The sequence below is a fragment of the Coregonus clupeaformis genome, chromosome 11, assembly GCF_020615455.1.
Source record: "Coregonus clupeaformis isolate EN_2021a chromosome 11, ASM2061545v1, whole genome shotgun sequence".
In the NCBI taxonomy this organism is placed as follows: domain Eukaryota; kingdom Metazoa; phylum Chordata; class Actinopteri; order Salmoniformes; family Salmonidae; genus Coregonus; species Coregonus clupeaformis.
In genome coordinates this window covers 43,511,736-43,530,320 of record NC_059202.1, presented here as the reverse complement: position 1 = coordinate 43,530,320, position 18,585 = coordinate 43,511,736, and the positions used below count along the sequence as shown (strand labels likewise).

At 43.4% G+C, this 18,585-nt stretch overlaps 1 protein-coding gene across 4 annotated transcripts in view; it reads right to left on the bottom strand.

Moving 5' to 3' along the window:
- Positions 1 to 302: 302 nt before the first annotated feature.
- The window catches only part of LOC121576927 (BTB/POZ domain-containing protein 10-like), a 29,061-nt gene continuing 10,778 nt past the window's right edge, over positions 303 to 18,585 (bottom strand). For 3 of the 4 annotated variants that reach the window (XM_041890530.2, XM_041890532.2, XM_041890531.1), the window contains 7 exons: positions 10,850 to 11,058; positions 10,099 to 10,414; positions 9,899 to 10,001; positions 7,391 to 7,511; positions 5,233 to 5,430; positions 4,726 to 4,836; positions 303 to 1,079 (listed from right to left, as the gene is read on the bottom strand). In XM_041890530.2, the coding sequence (XP_041746464.1) occupies positions 775 to 1,079; positions 4,726 to 4,836; positions 5,233 to 5,430; positions 7,391 to 7,511; positions 9,899 to 10,001; positions 10,099 to 10,414; positions 10,850 to 11,058 (1,363 nt within the window). In that variant the 3' untranslated portion in view covers positions 303 to 774. Of the gene's footprint in view, positions 1,080 to 4,725; positions 4,837 to 5,232; positions 5,431 to 7,390; positions 7,512 to 9,898; positions 10,002 to 10,098; positions 10,415 to 10,849; positions 11,059 to 13,316; positions 13,879 to 18,585 lie in introns of those variants that run through there. The other variant, XM_041890529.2, reaches the window with a different exon arrangement.

Below are 18,585 nucleotides of genomic sequence, written 5' to 3'. Positions count from 1 at the left end.
TCTTCAGACCCAGTAAGCAGTTGACTACTTCAGTATACAAGCTATTGATGGCTGACAGGGTGCAAATATGTTAGGCTTGCTCTCTCCAGTTGGAACAGATTCAATGTTGTACCATATTGGGTCTTTACGCTCCATTGACTTAAGTAGGAGTGCCTAATAATGAACAACGTAAGCTTGGGTCCTTCCCAGCACAAGCGAACATACAGCAATGTGATATCGATAAGGAACAACTGACCAATACATACTCATTGCCAAATTGGGATCTCAATCAAATGGAGTCAATGATGAAAGTGAGAGGAATATTAAATAAAAAATGATTTATTGAGGCTCCCCAGGTGCTCTGGTGGTAGACTACTGTAGTAACATTCTCATCCGCACCACCACACCACATCAACAGGGGGAGCAAGCAGACGTGGATAAAACCAAACCCTTTAGGAACTACAGTATTGTAACTGTCCACAGCAGCACCACACCCCACCCATAACTCAGCACAGGAGGACCCACAGACAAGTTTGTGATACAACCTTTTCATCAAATGAAAAGAATACTTCAAATATTCTTGATAAAAAAGATCTCCTTTGGTCAGTTAAAAAAAGAAACAGTGCAAGGAGGCAATTGTTTACTGTGTGCTTTGCTTCTCCTTCCTATGCTGTTGACAATATACACCAGTTCATTTTTTTTGCCTTATTAAGCTGCAGAAGAGGTGCAAAGGCAATTTGGTTTCTGCTGTCAAACTCGCTCCAGTGCTCTGTGGAGGGAGAAGGGGGCCCAGTCTCAGACAGCCGGTGAGGGGGCGTCTGGGTCTGGCTCGTAGTGGTAGATGGGCTGAGGCTGGATGTCCAGTTCGTCCACCTGAGGGCCAGGGTGCATGTTGACAAGCTGGTCCTGGGGAATGTCTGCAGCGGCGGCTGCTAGGTTTGTGATAGACTTGCTCTTCACACACTGGAAGTCAACATGGCGGCTCTTGCCCTCCTCCTTCTCCCAGGACATGCGGATGAAGGGCCGTTGGACATAGTTGTAGATGACCTCTGGCCGGCCGCCGGGACGCTTCTTCACCTTCTCCTTGTAGGTGGGGTAACCTGGGAAGGTAGAAAGATACATTTTGTTTAGGAGTTGGTGACGTGTACGTTTTCTGTTAACACTTATCTAATTTTAGAAAAATACCTTGTATTAAATACATGTTGTATTATAAGTATATTTATACATAAAGTGTAGTCTTTCATATTTCTTACCCAATTAAGGTAACCCTATAGGCTATATTGAGTTGCTCTTATACAGTTGAAGTAGGAAGTTTACATACACCTTAGCCAAATATATTTTAAACTCAGTTTTTCACAATTCCTGACATTTAATCTTAGTAAAAATTCCCTGTTTTAGGTCAGTTAGGATCACCACTTTATTTTAAGAATGTGAAATGTCAGAATAATAGTAGAATGATTTATTTCAGCTTTCATTACTTTCATCACATTCCCAGTGGGTCAGAAGTTGACATACACTCAATTAGTATTTGGTAGCATTGCCTTTAAATTGTTTAACTTGGGTCAAAAGTTTCGGGTAGCCTTCCACAAGCTTCCCACAATAAGTTGGTTGAATTTTGGCCCATTCCTCCTGACAGAACTGGTGTAACTGAGTCAGGTTTGTAGGCCTCCTTGCTCGCACACGCTTTTTCAGTTCTGCCCACACATTTTCTATAGGATTGAGGTCAGGGCTTTGTGATGGCCACTCCAATACCTTGACTTTGTTCTCCTTAAGCCATTTTGCCACAACTTTGGAAGTATGCTTAGGGTCATTGTCCATTTGGAAGACCCATTTGCGACCAAGCATTAACTTCCTGACTGATGTCTTGAGATATTGCTTCAATATATCCACATAATTTTCCTTCCTCATGATGCCATCTATTTTGTGAAGTGCACCAGTCCCTCCTGCAGCAAAGCACCCCCACAGAATGATGCTGCCACCCCCGTGCGTCACGGCTGGGATGGTGTTCTTCTGCTTGCAAGCAACCCCTTTTTTCCTCCAAACATAACAATGGTCATTATGGCCAAACAGCTCTATTTTTGTTTCATCAGACCAGAGGACATTTCTCCAAAAAGTACAATCTTTGTCCCCATGTGCAGTTGCAAACCGTAGTCGGGCTTTTTTATGGCGGTTTTGGAGCAATGCTGAGCGGCCTTTCAGGTTATGTTGATATAGGACTCGTTTTACTGTGGATATAGATACTTTTGTACCTGTTTCCTCCTGCATCTTCACAAGGTCCTTTGCTGTTGTTCTGGGATTTATTTGCACTTTTCGCACCAAAGTACGTTCATCTCTAGGAGACAGATCACGTCTCCTTCCTGAGCGGTATGACGGCTGCGTGGTCCCATGGTGTTTTTACTTGCGTACTATTGTTTGTACAGATGAACGTGGTACCTTCAGGCTTTTGGAAATTGCTCCCAAGGATGAACCAGACTTGTGAAGGTCTACTATTTTTCTTCTAAGGTCTTGGCTGATTTCTTTTGATTTTCCCATGATGTCAAGCAAAGAGGCACTGAGTTTGAAGGTAGGCCTTGAAATACATCCACAGGTACACCTCCAATTTACTCAAATGATGTCAATTAGCCTATCAAAAGCTTCTAAAGCAATGACATCATTTTCTGGAATTTTCCAAGCTGTTTAAAGGCACAGTCAACTTGGTGTATGTAAACTTCTGACCCACTGGCACTATGATACAGTGAATTATAAGTGAAATAATCTGTCTGTAAACAATTGTTGGAAAAATTACTTGTGTCTTGCACAAAGTAGATGTCCTAACCGACTTGTAAAAACTATAGTTTGTTAACAAGACATTTGTGGGGTGGTTGAAAAACAACTTTTAATGACTCCAACCTAAGTGTATGTAAACTTCCGACTTCAACTGTACCTGTAGAATAACACGGTTATTACTCTACTAGTAACAACATTGTCACATTCTGTAATGTAGCAATAGGGCCTATAAGGATTGCATAATAGTAATGTATACAGTGGGGGAAAAAAGTATTTAGTCAGCCACCAATTGTGCAAGTTCTCCCACTTAAAAAGATGAGAGAGGCCTGTAATTTTCATCATAGGTACACGTCAACTATGACAGACAAAATTAGAAAAAAAATCCAGAAAATCACATTGTAGGATTTTTTATGAATTTATTTGCAAATTATGGTGGAAAATAAGTATTTGGTCAATAACAAAAGTTTCTCAATACTTTGTTCTATACCCTTTGTTGGCAATGACACAGATCAAATATTTTCTGTAAGTCTTCACAAGGTTTTCACACACTGTTGCTGGTATTTTGGCCCATTCCTCCATGCAGATCTCCTCTAGAGCAGTGATGTTTTGGGGCTGTCGCTGGGCAACACAGACTTTCAACTCCCTCCAAAGATTTTCTATGGGGTTAAGATCTGGAGACTGGCTAGGCCACTCCAGGACATTGAAATGCTTCTTACGAAGCCACTCCTTCGTTGCCTGGGCGGTGTGTTTGGGATCATTGTCATGCTGAAAGACCCAGCCACGTTTCATCTTCAATGCCCTTGCTGAGGGAAGGAGGTTTTCACTCAAAATCTCACGATACATGGTCCCATTCAGTCTTTCCTTTACACGGATCAGTCGTCCTGGTCCCTTTGCAGAAAAACAGCCCCAAAGCATGATGTTTCCACCCCCATGCTTCACAGTAGGTATGGTGTTCTTTGGATGCAACTCAGCATTCTTTGTCCTCCAAACACGACGAGTTGAGTTTTTACCAAAAAGTTATATTTTGGTTTCATCTGACCATATGACATTCTCCCAATCCTCTTCTGGATCATCCAAATGCACTCTAGCAAACTTCAGATGGGCCTGGACATGTACTGGCTTAAGCAGGGGGACACGTCTGGCACTGCAGGATTTGAGCCCCTGGCGGCGTAGTGTGTTACTGATAGGCTTTGTTACTTTGGTCCCAGCTCTCTGCAGGTCATTCACTAGGTCCCCCCGTGTGGTTCTGGGATTTTTGCTCACCGTTCTTGTGATCATTTTGACCCCACGGTGTGAGATCTTGCGTGGAGCCCCAGATCGAGGGAGATTATCAGTGGTCTTGTATGTCTTCCATTTCCTAATAATTGCTCCCACAGTTGATTTCTTCAAACCAAGCTGCTTACCTATTGCAGATTCAGTCTTCCCAGCCTGGTGCAGGTCTACAATTTTGTTTCTGGTGTCCTTTGACAGCTCTTTGGTCTTGGCCATAGTGGAGTTTGGAGTGTGACTGTTTGAGGTTGTGGACAGGTGTCTTTTATACTGATAACAAGTTCAAACAGGTGCCATTAATACAGGTAACGAGTGGAGGACAGAGGAGCCTCTTAAAGAAGAAGTTACAGGTCTGTGAGAGCCAGAAATCTTGCTTGTTTGTAGGTGACCAAATACTTATTTTCCACCATAATTTGCAAATAAATTCATTAAAAATCCTACAATGTGATTTTCTGGATTTTTTTTCCCTCAATTTGTTTGTCATAATTGATGTGTACCTATGATGAAAATTACAGGCCTCTCTCATCTTTTTAAGTGGGAGAACTTGCACAATTGGTGGCTGACTAAATACTTTTTTTCCCCACTGTATGAGTGATTATGGTAGGTTTAAGAGCAACTTGCTTAGTGTTATCAGAAATTGAATAGACATGAAAGCAAACTTCTTGATTGACATTATGTGGAACAAGGAAATTCAGTGATGATCCACCATACCTTCAATTCCAAGTCTGATTTTCTTAAGTCCTCTGTCTTTTAATACTGATTTGGCAACGTCTCGATTCTCTATGTACTTGAAGAATCTGTACAGTTTTGTGCTGTATATAACTGTCAAGAAAAATGAATAAGTAATATTTTTTATATTATTAAATGTCATACATATTAGACGTAAAATAGCACAGGCATTCAGCAATACAGATCGGTCAGGTGTTCAGAATTGTTAAATGCCTAGTACACTTTATTTCCAGGGTTTGTATCATGTCATAACAGCTGATGAAACTTGTTTCTTTTTGACCATTTTAAGGAAAAACTATTACAGTAAGTAACTTGTTACCCAGAACTGATGCACTGGGCCTTTAACATTAGGGATACATGTCATACCAGTCAAACACACAAGGATATAAACCTCTCATGGGTGATTGTTGAAATGGCTTGCTTGTACAGTATACTACTATGCACATATACTATATCAACAGAGCCAGTGAGGTGAATGACCTGACTCACTCTGTGAATACTCCTCTCCCATCTGCGGAGGGTACTCCTCGTCCCAGTCCACCACGTCGTCGTCGGTCAGGACCACCACGTGACACTCCCTCTCTCCATTCTGGGCGCTGGCAACCATCAGAGGCAGCACCATCTCCTCCAAGTAGAACTCAAACTGACGCCTCGCCCCATCGTTGGACAGCTCGTGCATGAGTGCACCTAGAAGATAGGAGTGGGTGGAGTCAGTGGGGCAGGGTCATGAAAGTGCATCATGGGACATGTGATGATCACACTCCAGTTCTCACGCTGAAATGTACAGTGCATTCGGAAAGTATTCAGACCCCTTGACTTTTTGCACATTTTGTTTAGTTACAGCCTTATTTTAAAATTGATTAAATCGTTTTTTCCTCCTCATCAAGCTACACACAATACCCCATAATGACAAAGCAAAAACAGTAAAAACTTTGTTGAAGCATCTTGATCAGCGACTACAGCCTCGAGTCTTCTTGGGTATGATGCTACAAGTTTGGCACACCTGTATTAGGGGAGTTTCTCCCATTCTTCTCTGCAGATCCTCTCAAGCTCTGTCAGGTTGGATGGGGAGCGTCGCTGCACAGCTACTTTCGGGTCTCGCCAAAGACATTCGATCGGGTTCAAGTCCGGGCTCTGGCTGGGCCACTCAAGGACATTCAGAGACTTGTCCCGAAGCCAATCCTGCGTTGTCTTGGCTGTGTACTTAGGGTCGTTGTCCTGTTGGAAGGTGAACCTTCACCCCAGTCTGAGGTCCTGAGCGCTCTGGAGCAGGTTTTCATCAAGGATATCTCTGTTCATCTTTCGCTTGATCCTGACTAGTCTCCCAGTCCCTGCGGCTGAAAAACATTCCCACAGCATGATGCTGCCACCACTATGCTTCACCGTAGGGATGGTGCCAGGTTTCCTCCAGACGTGACGCTTTGCATTCAGGCCAAAGAGTTCAATCTTGGTTTCATCAGACCAGATAATCTTTTTCTCATGGTCCGAGAGTCCTTTAGGTGCATTTTGGCAAACTCCAAGCGGGCTGTCATGTGCCTTTTACCGAGGAGCGGCTTCCGTCTGGCCACTCTACCATAAAGGCCTGATTGGTGGAGTGCTGCAGAGATGGGAGAACATTCCAGAAGGACAACCATCTCCACAGAGGAACTCCGGAGCTCTGCCAGAGTGACCATCGGGTTCTTGGTCACCTCCCTGACTAAGGCCCTTCTCCCCCGATTGCTCAGTTTGGCCGGGCGGCCAGCTCTAGGAAGAGTCTTGGTGGTTCCAAACTTCTTCCATTTAAGAATGATGGAGGCCACTGTGTTCTTCGGGACCTTCAACGCTGCAGAAATGTTTTGGTACCCTTCCCCAGATCTGTGCCTTCGACACAATCCTGTCTCTGAGCTCTACGGACAATTCCTTCCACCTCATGGCTTGGTTTTTGCTCTGACATGCACTGTCAACTGTGGGACCTTATATAGACAGGTGTGTGCTGTTCCGAATCATGTCCAATCAATTGAATTTACCACAGGAGGACTCCAATCAAGTTGTAGAAACATCTCAAGGATGATCAATTGAAACAGGATGCAACTGAGCGCAATTTCGAGTCTCCTAGCAAAGGGTCTGAATACTTATGTAAATAAGGTATCTATTTTTTCCCAAAAAAATAAAAAAAGGTTTTACCTTTGTCATTATGGGGTATTGTGTGTAGATTGATGAGCAAAACATTCAATTAATCCATTTTAGAATAAGGCTGTAACGCAACAACATTTGGAAAAAGGGAAAGCTCTGAATACGAATGCACTGTACATGTTCTCACACAAACACGCACTGGCTCACTCGCAGCAAGTCAACAAAACTAGGCACTCATCCACATTTCAAACAATGTCAATCAATGGCTACAGCAGTCAGTGACCCACATTGTGGAAACTGCGATCTGACGTGCATCAAATCTGTAGGCTAATATTGACCTGGTTTCAGAGCTGTGCATCATATCAACACCCCCACAACACTTAACACAGGCTAAATATTGCAGCTAATACAGAACGACATGGCATGAAATATTACACAGGAATATTCTGCCTAAAATGTAATAACCCATTATCAATTTATAGCAATGAGAGGGAAAAGAGGGTATCATATAATATATATACATATATACACTCACTGAGGTCTCTACACTTGATGGTGCTGTAGTCAAAGGAGATGCAGAGGTAGTCACATGCTTCTCTCAGCTCAGGAATGGAGATCCCATCAGGACAGCAGATTATCCCAGATTTGTAGTAATCCTGCCATTTAAAAGTCACACAGGAAAAACAAAAACCAAGCAGCCATTACTGAGGCTGCTCTGCGCAAACACAGAACAGAGCCTTCTGACAACAGCAAATGGCAGCGACGTCACAACCCTCTCTCCCCCCCCACCCCCACAGATCTATTTACAGCCAGCGGAATATTGACATCGTTCAAGTATAACGCTGAAAATAAAAGGTATCGAGGCAACAGCAGCAATGCTCGGATATTCACAAGATAGCGTCAGAAACGGCTGTTAGCTTTCTTTGTGCCCTAAATGCGAATGCTGCCAGCCATGTTTTTTTTTCTCTCCCTGCTGTTATGGTCGGGTCGCATTTGATACAAAGAGCTCTTCACAATCACAGAACAGATCTGTACTACGAGACCGTTCAATACTGAAAATCCAAGATAAGCCTTGAAATCAAAACACAGAAGTGCTTGTAGCATACCTGAGTCCTGACTATCTACATTTCTCTCCCCCATACAAAGAAGCATACAGATGTGAAATTGCTACTCTGGCATGCTAGAACACAGTACTACCTCTGAGGCACACAGAGAGCTGCCCCTGAGAATGAAATAAAGCCCAGAAACCCTATGATACACACAAACAGATGCCATTACCTGGTTGTTCTCCTGCCCTTTGTCCCTGGAGACTTAAGTGGAATGCCGGGGCGAACGGACACAATAATGAAAGCACTAGCATGTTGTACAGTATTAGTAGCTCTGATCCCTGAAAATCTGCCTTACGTAACACTGCACAGATTATCTGCCCTCCATTTCCACACTTCCGCAAAAATACACAATGTCAGATGGATAACCTCAGAGATGTTTGTAAACAAGCTTATTTGTCAACGTATCTGTTCGTAATTGCATACGAATGCACTACAAGTGTATAAAAACGAGCACACAGACATGCAATCTCCATAGACAAACATTGGCAGTGGAATGGCCTTACTGAAGAGCTCAGACTTTCAACGTGGCACCGTCATAGGATGCCACCTTTCCAACAAGTCAGTTCGTCAAATTTCGGCCCTGCTAGAGCTGCCCCGGTCAACTGTAAGTGCTGTTATTGTGAAGTGGAAACATCTTGGAGCAACAACATCGCAGCCGCAAATTGGTAGGCCACACAAGCTTACAGAAAGGGACCGCCGAGTGCTGAAGCGCGTAGCGCCTAAAATTTGTCTGTCCTCGGTTGCAACACTCACTACCGAGTTCCAAACTGCCTCTGGAAGCAACGTCAGCACAAGAAATGTTAGTCGGCAGCTTCATTAAATGGGTTTCCAAGGCCAAGCAGCCGCACACAAGCCTAAGATCACTTCGCAATGCCAAGTGTCAGCTGAAGTGGTTTAAAGCTCGCCGCCATTGGACTCTGGAGCAGTGGAAGCTCGTTCTCTGGAGTGATGAATCACGCTTCACCATCTGGTAGTCCAACGGACAAATCTGGGTTTGGCGGATGCCAGGAGAACGCTACCTGCACCAATGCATAGTGCCAACTTTAAAGTTTGGTGGAGGAGGAATAATAGTCTGGGACTGTTTTTCATGGTTCGGGCTAGGCCCCTTAGTTCCAGTGAAGGGAAATCTTAACGCTATAGCATACAATTACATTCTAGACGATTCTGTGCTTCCAACTTTGTGGCAACAGTTTGGGGAAGGCCCTTTCCTGTTTCAGCATGACAAAGCGAGGTCCATACAGAAATAGTTTGTCGAGATCGGTGTGGAAGAACTTGACTAGCCTGCACAGAGCCCTGTTCTCAAACCCATCGAACACCTTTGGGATGAATTGGAATGCCGACTGCAAGCCAGGCCTAATCGCCCAACATCACTAATGCTTGTGGCTGAATGTAAGCAAGTCCCCGCAGCAATGTTCCAACATCTAATGGAAAGCCTTCCCAGAAGAGCAGAGGCTGTTATAGCAGCAAAGTGGGGACCAACTCCATATTAATGCCCATGATTTTGGAATGAGATGTTCCATGAGCTGGTGTCCACATACTTTTGGTCATGCAGTGTACCTTAACGTCCTTCATACTGGACACAGACACATAAAAATGGTATCCACGAGGTCATCTGACTATGGGGAAGTAGATAAAGGGCATCATCGTCAAAATCTCGAAGTATCCCTTTAATTTAGTACCATAATCAGGGTGCTTATTTTAGAAAGATAGGTCAGAATACTGAGTGCCTATTCTTCTTCTTAATAAAATAAATAGGGGATGGATATAGAATCTGTGAGAGAATGCCTTTGCCATTCCAGTCATTTATATTAATGACGCAGCAGCGTAATCCTTCACTTTGTCAATACCAACCCGTCTCTGGGCACATTAGGTGAAAAACGATGACATTATCAAACCTGAATGAGACATTCTTATAAAGCCAGAGAGTGATTTACCAGGATGGCTCTAAAAACCATTGAGCTGATTCCATCTGCCACCTCAAACTCTCCTTTGTCATTGGGCCTGGTGAAATTGTATTCCCTCCCAGATCCAAACATTCTATGAGAGAAGAAAACATTCGGTTTCAAATTAATTTGTTTTAATATTCCTTTCGATAGCCCTTTAATTTGTAGTGATACAATATTATGCTTTATACCTTCCCAGCATGGTGTTGGGCTGGGCGGTGAAGATGGCCGGGTCCACCAGGAAGCGGGTGTTGTCCACTATCAGAGTGACCCTCTCGGCGGTCCGTAATGTGCGCGTCCCCTCCTTGGCGTTCTCATAGACGTAGAGGAGGTCACAGGGACCGTGCACGTGTCCATGACCCAGACCCTTACAGTGGGCCTCAGTACTGAACAGGCTGCTCCTGCTGCTGCTAGCTGCGATGCAGCTGGGCCCCACGGAGATTAAGGCCCTGGGGGGCCGAGGGCTCGACGACCTGGAGGAAGAACCACCCTCGCCCCGCTCACGATCTGGGAGACACAGACAGGCAGAGTACTGTAGGTAAGGTGCCAACACTGCTGTCTCATCACACTGGATGAAAAGGGACATTGTTAACGATGGTCAAGTAATTGAAAGCTTTTGCAAGAGTCAAAATGGTTTCCTTTCAAGACTCTACTATTCAACTCTAACTGTAGCAATTTAAACATCATTCAGTTCAGTCATGTGGGTACAGACTGAGTAGGAGTAGTATGACTACCGTGGCTCCGCCTCTGGGTGAGGCTTTAAGGCGATTTCTACATGATGAAACCACATTATTTCTGAGAGCTCTGATTCAGCCACTGCTTTTATGTAGTTAGGAAGGGACTCAATCCAACAGCTGTACCGGAGGCATCTGAGACAGCCTTGTTATGCCAGTGTTGCATCAAGCACCCTGTGTGGTCTCAAAGCAGTAATGGAGTACTCACCACTGTTGTGCTGTCGGGTGGGCGAGGTGATGTTCCTGATGCAAGGGGTCAGCTGACCCTCGCCCCTCTCGTGGGAGTTGTCTCGGGAGCGGTCACTAGACCGCCGGCGGTCACTGTCCCTGCAGCGGTCGAGGCCTCCGCCGGCGCCATGCAGGTTCATGTTGACCAGGTCGGCCTCTAGTTGAGGGACTGGGACGTGGGGCTGGGCACTGAGAGGAGTACACCACACCCACAGTCAGACACACACATGAGCACTGAGGGGGAAAGGGAGCATTTTGCATGCTTCTCTGCAGAGAAGAAGTGGGTAAAAGCCTGCAGTAAACTCATATGAACCCTCTGTGTGAGAGAGAAGAAATAGCAGCGTTGACTGCTGCAGAAAGATGGCCAATACAACACTACTGCTTGCTGCCTGCAGCTGGAGCCCTATACTATGAGAAACCCATTAGGGAGTGAAAGAACACAAATAGGTATATTACTCCTCTTGGAGTGGCATTGGTAAAATATGAAATATTACACTGATGGAGCAGACTATCTGCATGATGTACCAAACACACCTTCTTGAAATCATTTGTAAAAAATACTTCCACAGGGTATAGCACTATTATAACAACTATCATTCATCACAAAAGAGCCTATCTGTAGGGAAACTGGAGAAACTGGTCATCCCATTTACCCAGGCAGAGAGAAGCCAAAAGCATCCACATGAGAGCTGTTATGTTATCTGCGGCAGCCGCTTCACCTCTGAAAGAGCTCTCACACGGTCTGGTCTGTCTAGTCTGGCCAGCGTGCCATGCAGCAGGTCTCCCTAATAAAAAGAGTGCCTCCTTCCCGAGGGAAGTGATTATGAAATATGAGGAGGCTGAAGTGAATGCCCTTAGAGAGAATGGACTGGAGAGAGCAGCACAAAAGAGGCACTCTCAAAGACGGGAGAGCTATATAGAAGCTGCCTTTATGGTCCCTCAAATGGACGACATCCGTCCACCTAGTTCCCCACAGAAAATTCAACCCAGTCAACCGTTAACACAGTCTGACTTAGCCGCTGCCTCCACTGCCACCCTCACTGATGGAGTCCCAGAGACTGAACGAGATGGCTCATTGACTGAGTAGGAGAAATCAGTCATTTCACTACACATGGAGATCAACTTACTTCATTTCAGTACACGAAATGTCGTTAAAAAAAAAAGAAGTATGTGGCAAAATTGGGCTGAATGTCATGTTATTAAATATCTTGTTCATAGTGTTTATGTTTACTGAAACAAATAATTGCTGTCTACATTTTGGCAGCGGCTGAATGGATGCTAATGAACGGTCCAGGACAGGGATGCTCTAATCATACTGTATGCAGGTCAGGGAAAGGCAGGCCTGCCCTACAGTATGTGGGTCCCCTGATCTTTGTGCAGCTTGTCCTCGTTACTGCACCAGCATATAATACTGTACTGCTATGAGACCTTCAGCCATGTAAATAAAAACACTACTGAAACAATGACAGGACTAAATTGACATCCCTCGTGTCCTCACATGACCTGTGGACTTCATAAAATGTATAGGCTCATATGAAATCTCAAAAAGAGAAACTCTTCATTAGAGTTATGACTCATCAGGTTGGGGAATATGATTAAAAGCTTGAATGTAGGATCAGCACTAGCTAGTTATGGAGTGATGCCCCCATTGCACTCAGCAGCAATTCAGGTGAGCAAACATATAGCAGTATCAATCCCTCTTTCTATTCTACCTCTTATCTAGAATATTTTGGCTCCTTTGGCATAACTGCAATTCTGAATATAGAGTAGAATGTCAAACAGGAAAAGTTTGGTGACCAGATTTTTTAATTTATATAACAAATCTTCCCCAAGTGCATGAATAAGGCAAGTAAGGCAGGATCAGCTAACAAAGGGTCAGTGAAAGCCATAGAGCTCATCTCGTCTTTCATGCAGGCAGCAATACAAAGCTATATCATCCACATATCAACTCAATGGCTGCCGCCATTACCTCACATAACCTCTTGGAAAAGGCATTTATTTCCACGAAATGACAACTTTGGATGCAAATTGCAATGTTTAATATTAGTCATTTTAAGACGATTACTATGACTGATAATGGAGACAGAACTCGCAGATGAACTTGTTATAAATAAGCGTCTACAGCATTGAGTCCCGTTACTTAAAGAAAAGGGTCCCATCAATAATTTAGAGCACTGCTCCTATAATATTAAGAGAGAGAATGCGCGCTAGAGTCGGGGTTTTAACCCTCCACAAATGTTAACCCTATTATACGTTCTGATCGGCAAACCCCATGAAACGACACACTTCCTTTTAAAAAGACACGCGTAGTCTTTGTTCTTTTCCCCTTGCCATTCATTAAAACGCGTGGAAAAGCCACAAAAAGCCGATCATTGAAATAAATATTTACAAAAACATAGGGAATCAACATATGCCATAATAAATGCAATGATGCTTCGCACACCTACCCGTCTGTATCGCACGGCAAATTAAAGACAAAGCAGCACGGGATGAGTTGAGGGATGAAAGCACAAAGGACTTGGGCTCCTCCGAACAATGCAGCCTTGCCAGCCGGTTTAGCATCCTTGGGCATTACTTTCGAACTTCAGCATTATTTCGTAGACTCCTGTTCAACTTGCTAGCTGTAAAATTATCTTTCGAAAGCCCCGATAAAAAAATAACAATAAAAAGGGAGCGAGAGGACCAGTCATTCAATTCAGACAGGAGACCCGTAGATATAAATGGCTGTGCGCTTTTTTCCACGACACTGAGTCAGACACACCGAGCAGCCCTTCTGACGTAGTTCGACCTCCCGGTCTACTGTCCTGATGCTGTCTGACTCGACCGGGGGAGACTATCAGGTCATTAAACCGACTAGCAAAAACCTAAAACTGACCCTTACCTGACCTCATTTTGATAAATTCTGAAATGAAATATCGGTTTGGGCGTCAGGCGTGTCCTTGTATAGCCTTGTCCGACTCGACATTGTCTTCAGCAGCATCAAGCAGCATGGCTTGGCTGATGAAATAAAATAGCTGACTTGGGGATGATGAACATGACAAAGCACCAATTGACCTCTGGACTTGACTGTAGATTACAATGCCAATATGTGCTTGAAATGTGTTCTGTTGGTTGATAAAAAAAAAAAAATCTAATTTGAGCTAGAGATTCTTATAAATGATGATTGATTCCCCAGATAAGGGCTTTGATTGAGAATCACATGAGTGTGGATATGTTTTAAGTAGTCCATCCAGAGGTAGGATTACAACCACAGCAACCTGGTCTCAGAGCATTTTGTATGATTCTGTACGTAAATACGGTCACCCCATTTATTCTGAACAAAAATATAAAACGTAATATGTAAAGTCCCATGTTTCATGAGCTGAAATAAAAGTTCCCAGAAATGTACCATACGGACAAAAAGCTTATTTCTCTCAAATTGAGTCTACAAATTTGTTTACCTCCCTGTCAGTGAGCAATTCTCCTTTGCCAAGATAATCCATCCACCTGTCAGGTGTGGCATATCAACAAGCTGATTAAACAGCATGATCATTACACAGGTGCACCTTGTGCTGGAGACAATAAAAGGCCACTAACATGTGCAGTTGTCACACAACACAATGCCCCAGATGTCTCAAATTGAGGGAGTGTGACATTTGGCATGCTGACTGCAGCAATGTCCACCAAAGCTGTTGCCAAATAATTGAATGTTCATTTCTCTACCATAAGCCGCCTCCAACGTCGTTTTAGAGAATTTGGCAGTACATTCAACCGGCCTCACAACCGCAGACCACGTGTAACCACACCAGCCCAGGACCTCCACATCCGGCTTCTTCACCTGCGGGATCGTCTGAGACCAGCCCCCCGGACAGTTGATGAAATTGAGGAGTATTTCTGTCTGATTCAAAGATGTCTGCAGAAAGAATGGGGTGTCAGCTATGATGACACCTTGAGCTTGAAAAAATCTACTTTGGTTATTGAACTACACTAAGTTAAGTGGATTAACACCTGGTAACAGAATGATGGTAACATAATGACATGGGTCCCTGATCTGTACTATACAGAAATGCAAAATTATGAATGTAATTCTCTTCATGAAGATGTATCCTTAATAGGTACACAAAGGTAGAAAATGTAATATCCTCCTTTGCATGTTTGGGTATTATTCTACACAATGGCTATTATTCTAATGAGCTTCTCCCCCAAACAAGATATTTGGTTGGTCTTGACCAGACCAAATCTGTACCAATCATAGATGTCTATGTTTCACAAGTTCGGACATCACAGTATGGTTCAGTTCAGTACAGTACAGTGCACAGTAAATTATACTGTACTCTAGTGTGCTGTACGGTCCAAACTTGTGAAACAGATGTCTATTATTGGATCAGATTTGGACTGGCCAAATTTCAACAACTTTTCAACGTCCATGGACATCCCATGTTGGTCGGCGCTCAGTGGATGAGAGGGCTGGTTACAGTAAATTAAAAAATAGGGGGCTCATGGGTAGGTGTCAGTAAGAGCCGGGAGAGTTGACATTAACTGGAGAAAGAGAGAGAGGGGTTCACCAGACCGTTTTCACACACTTGCTTTGACCACCATGTAAGGTGACAGAAAGAGAAAGAAAACAAGTTTTGAGCTGAACATAACAGTATGCCGGTGGAAGGGAGGACAGTAGCAGGTGACCCAACTGTGGTTTGTGTCTACTATGAATTCCTATTGTAGCCAATTCAGTTGCATTCATTCTGTTACTGAATCTTTGGTCATTCTGTTACCGATTTGGTAAAATAACGACGCATTTTAACATCACCTATTGTGGATATTTCCCTTTCAAGATGACTTGATACGTATCTATTCTAGATGCATGGGCTCCGATACAGAAACAAACACATTCATAAATAAAAACACATTCATAGATATGTCATACTTCCGGAATGCAAGTCAATTTCTGAAACAAAACACATTTTACTTATTTCACATTTTGTTGTGTTACAGCCTGAACTCAACTGGATTAAATAGATTCCCCCCCATCTACACACAATACCTCATAATGACAAAGTGAAAATATGTTTAGACATTCTTGCAAATTTTTTGAAAATGAAATACAGAAATATCTCATTTACATAAAGTACTCAGACCCCTGAGTCAATACTTTGTAGAAGCACCTTTGGCAGCGATTACAGCTGTGAGTCTTTCTGAGTAAAGCCTTGTTCACATTACCCATAAGCACTCTGCCGGATGTCATACATTTCAATGGGGATGTCCACAACGGAGTGGAAACGCAACGCCCGCTTGCGGTTTAAGGCTCCGTTGCGAGACGGACGGCGCATACTTTGACAACTTTGCGTCGTCTTCAGTCCAGCCAGAGAAGATGAAAATGTGGTTTTCAGTAATGGCTTTATGGCAACTGATGCAGTGCAAGCTAGCTTGACTTGCTATAAAGTTAAAGAAACAAGTTGAGAAAAAAATTATTTAACAAAACATGTTTTATGATCACCCGAAACAATATATTTATCCTGTCTTGAACGACTCCTCAAATCCTAAGATTCAGTAATTTTGCAATGGAGGAGTAGTTGCCATAGGCTACTTCTGAAAAAACAAACTCTTGCATCTTTCACAGCAAAGAAAGAGCAAGCTAGTGAGGGAGGGGAGGGAGGGGGGCACAGCCAGGCAGACCGAGTCAGAACCGTGCATCCATAATGAATAGCTGTAGGCCTTTATCGCAATGCTGTTTCTCGCAACTTTGAGGCTTGCAATGTCTCGCAAATTCACTAAAGTAGAGGCTCTCAATGAGTAGGCTGAGCTATTCTACACACCACTGACCAAAGACTGAACACACACATCTTTCCTTGAGAAGAGAAAGAGCAGGCAAGCCAGCGAGGGAGTGAGAGGAGGGGCAGGCAGACAGTCGGAACCGTGCACATAGTCTATATCTTGGTAATCTATATCGCAATGTCTTGTCTTGCAATGCCAAGTAAATTCACCAAAAGTATATTAAAGTATAGATTAGGCTATCACTGAGTATGGCTAAGCTATTTTACATAGTGCCAGTAAATTGAAGTTCAACATCGCCAAATGAGTTAGTTTAATTAGGCCTAAATGTGCAATAAAAAGTAAGCCTATTGCACCTCTAGCTTATTTAAATGAAACCATGGCTGGCTGCTGATGTCCTAGGCAATAGTTCGCAAAACAGTGCATCGCCGATAACCTTTTTGTAAATGGCAAGTTCACTTTCTTATCCATAAAAGCATCAAGCGCAAATACTGTTCAGCAGCTCAAATCAGGACGACAGGGGGGCATTTTTATTAGGAAGGACATCTACCATGGAGCGCTAGAATAATGACACTTCCTCAATTTAAATATTATGGGAACACTTATAAATTTGGCAGCCAAGCACGAGATATCAGTGTAGCCTACTATTGTCTAGACATGACGTTGAAATATCTTCACACCTCGAATATAAACCTCCAGGTTTCCGGCATAAAAATAAAAATTACCAGTGGGCAGTTTGGAAACACTAATCCTTTGTGCATCGTCCTCTGGAATAACGCACATGCTTGGATAATTACATAACCAACGTCTCTAGTAATACTAGTTCAGTCCAATAGGGCTATATAAACACAGCAAATAATAGGCTTATAAGCGTAGAGTGCGCCACATGATCCCATGGGATCTGTCAAAGCGGCGCACAGCAGAAATATCACTGAAATATTATAGTTCCTACACATCTACGTTCAAACAAAATAGGCCTTTTATAGGCTAAGTTGATGAGCAAATGCAAAGCTTCATGTTCATACCAGTCCTCTCTAGAACGCAATATTTGTCTTCCTAGTAGGACTCTGCAATAATGAGATGGTGTGTACGTGTGCACAGCACTTTCAATGTGTTTTGGGCGTCGAGCAAGAGTCGCCTGTGCTCAGCTCCATTTGGTTCATTTTTTACTCCTGAAAAACTCCCCAGTCCTTAACGATTACAAATATACCCATCACCTGATGCAGCCACCACTATGCTTGAAAATATGGAGCGTGGTACTCAGTAATGTGTTGCATTTGCCCCAAACATAACACTTTGTATTCAGGACAAAAAGTGAATTGCTTCGTCACATTTGTTGCAGTATTACTTTAGTGCCTTATTGCAAACAGGAAGCATGTTTTGGAATATTTGTATTCCTTTTCACTCAATTAGGTTAGTATTGTGGCGTAACTACAATGTTGTTGAGCCATCCTCAGTTTTCTCCTATCACAGCCATTAAACTCTGTTTTAAAGTCACTATTGGCCTCACGGTGAAATCCCTGAGCTGCCTCTCCAGAAACTGAGTTAGGAAGGACGCCTGTATCTTTGTAGTGACAGGGTGTATTGATACACCATCCAAAGTGTAATTAATAACTTCACCATGCTCAAAGAGATATTCAATATCTGCTTTTTTCTATTTTTATCCATCTACCAATAGGTGCCCTTCTTTGCGAGGCATTGGAAAACCTCCTTGGTCTTTGTGGTTGAATCTGTGTTTGAAATTAACTGCTCGACTGAGGGACCTTGATTTTTTTATTTTTTTTAACCTTTATTTAACTAGGCAGTTAAGAACAAATTCTTATTTACAATGACGGCCTACACCGGCCAAACCCGGACGACGCTGGGCCAATTGTGCGCCCAATCACTGCCGGTTGTGATACAGCCTGGAATCGAACCAGGGGGTCTGTAGTGACGCATCAAGCACTGAGATGCAGTGCCTTAGACCGC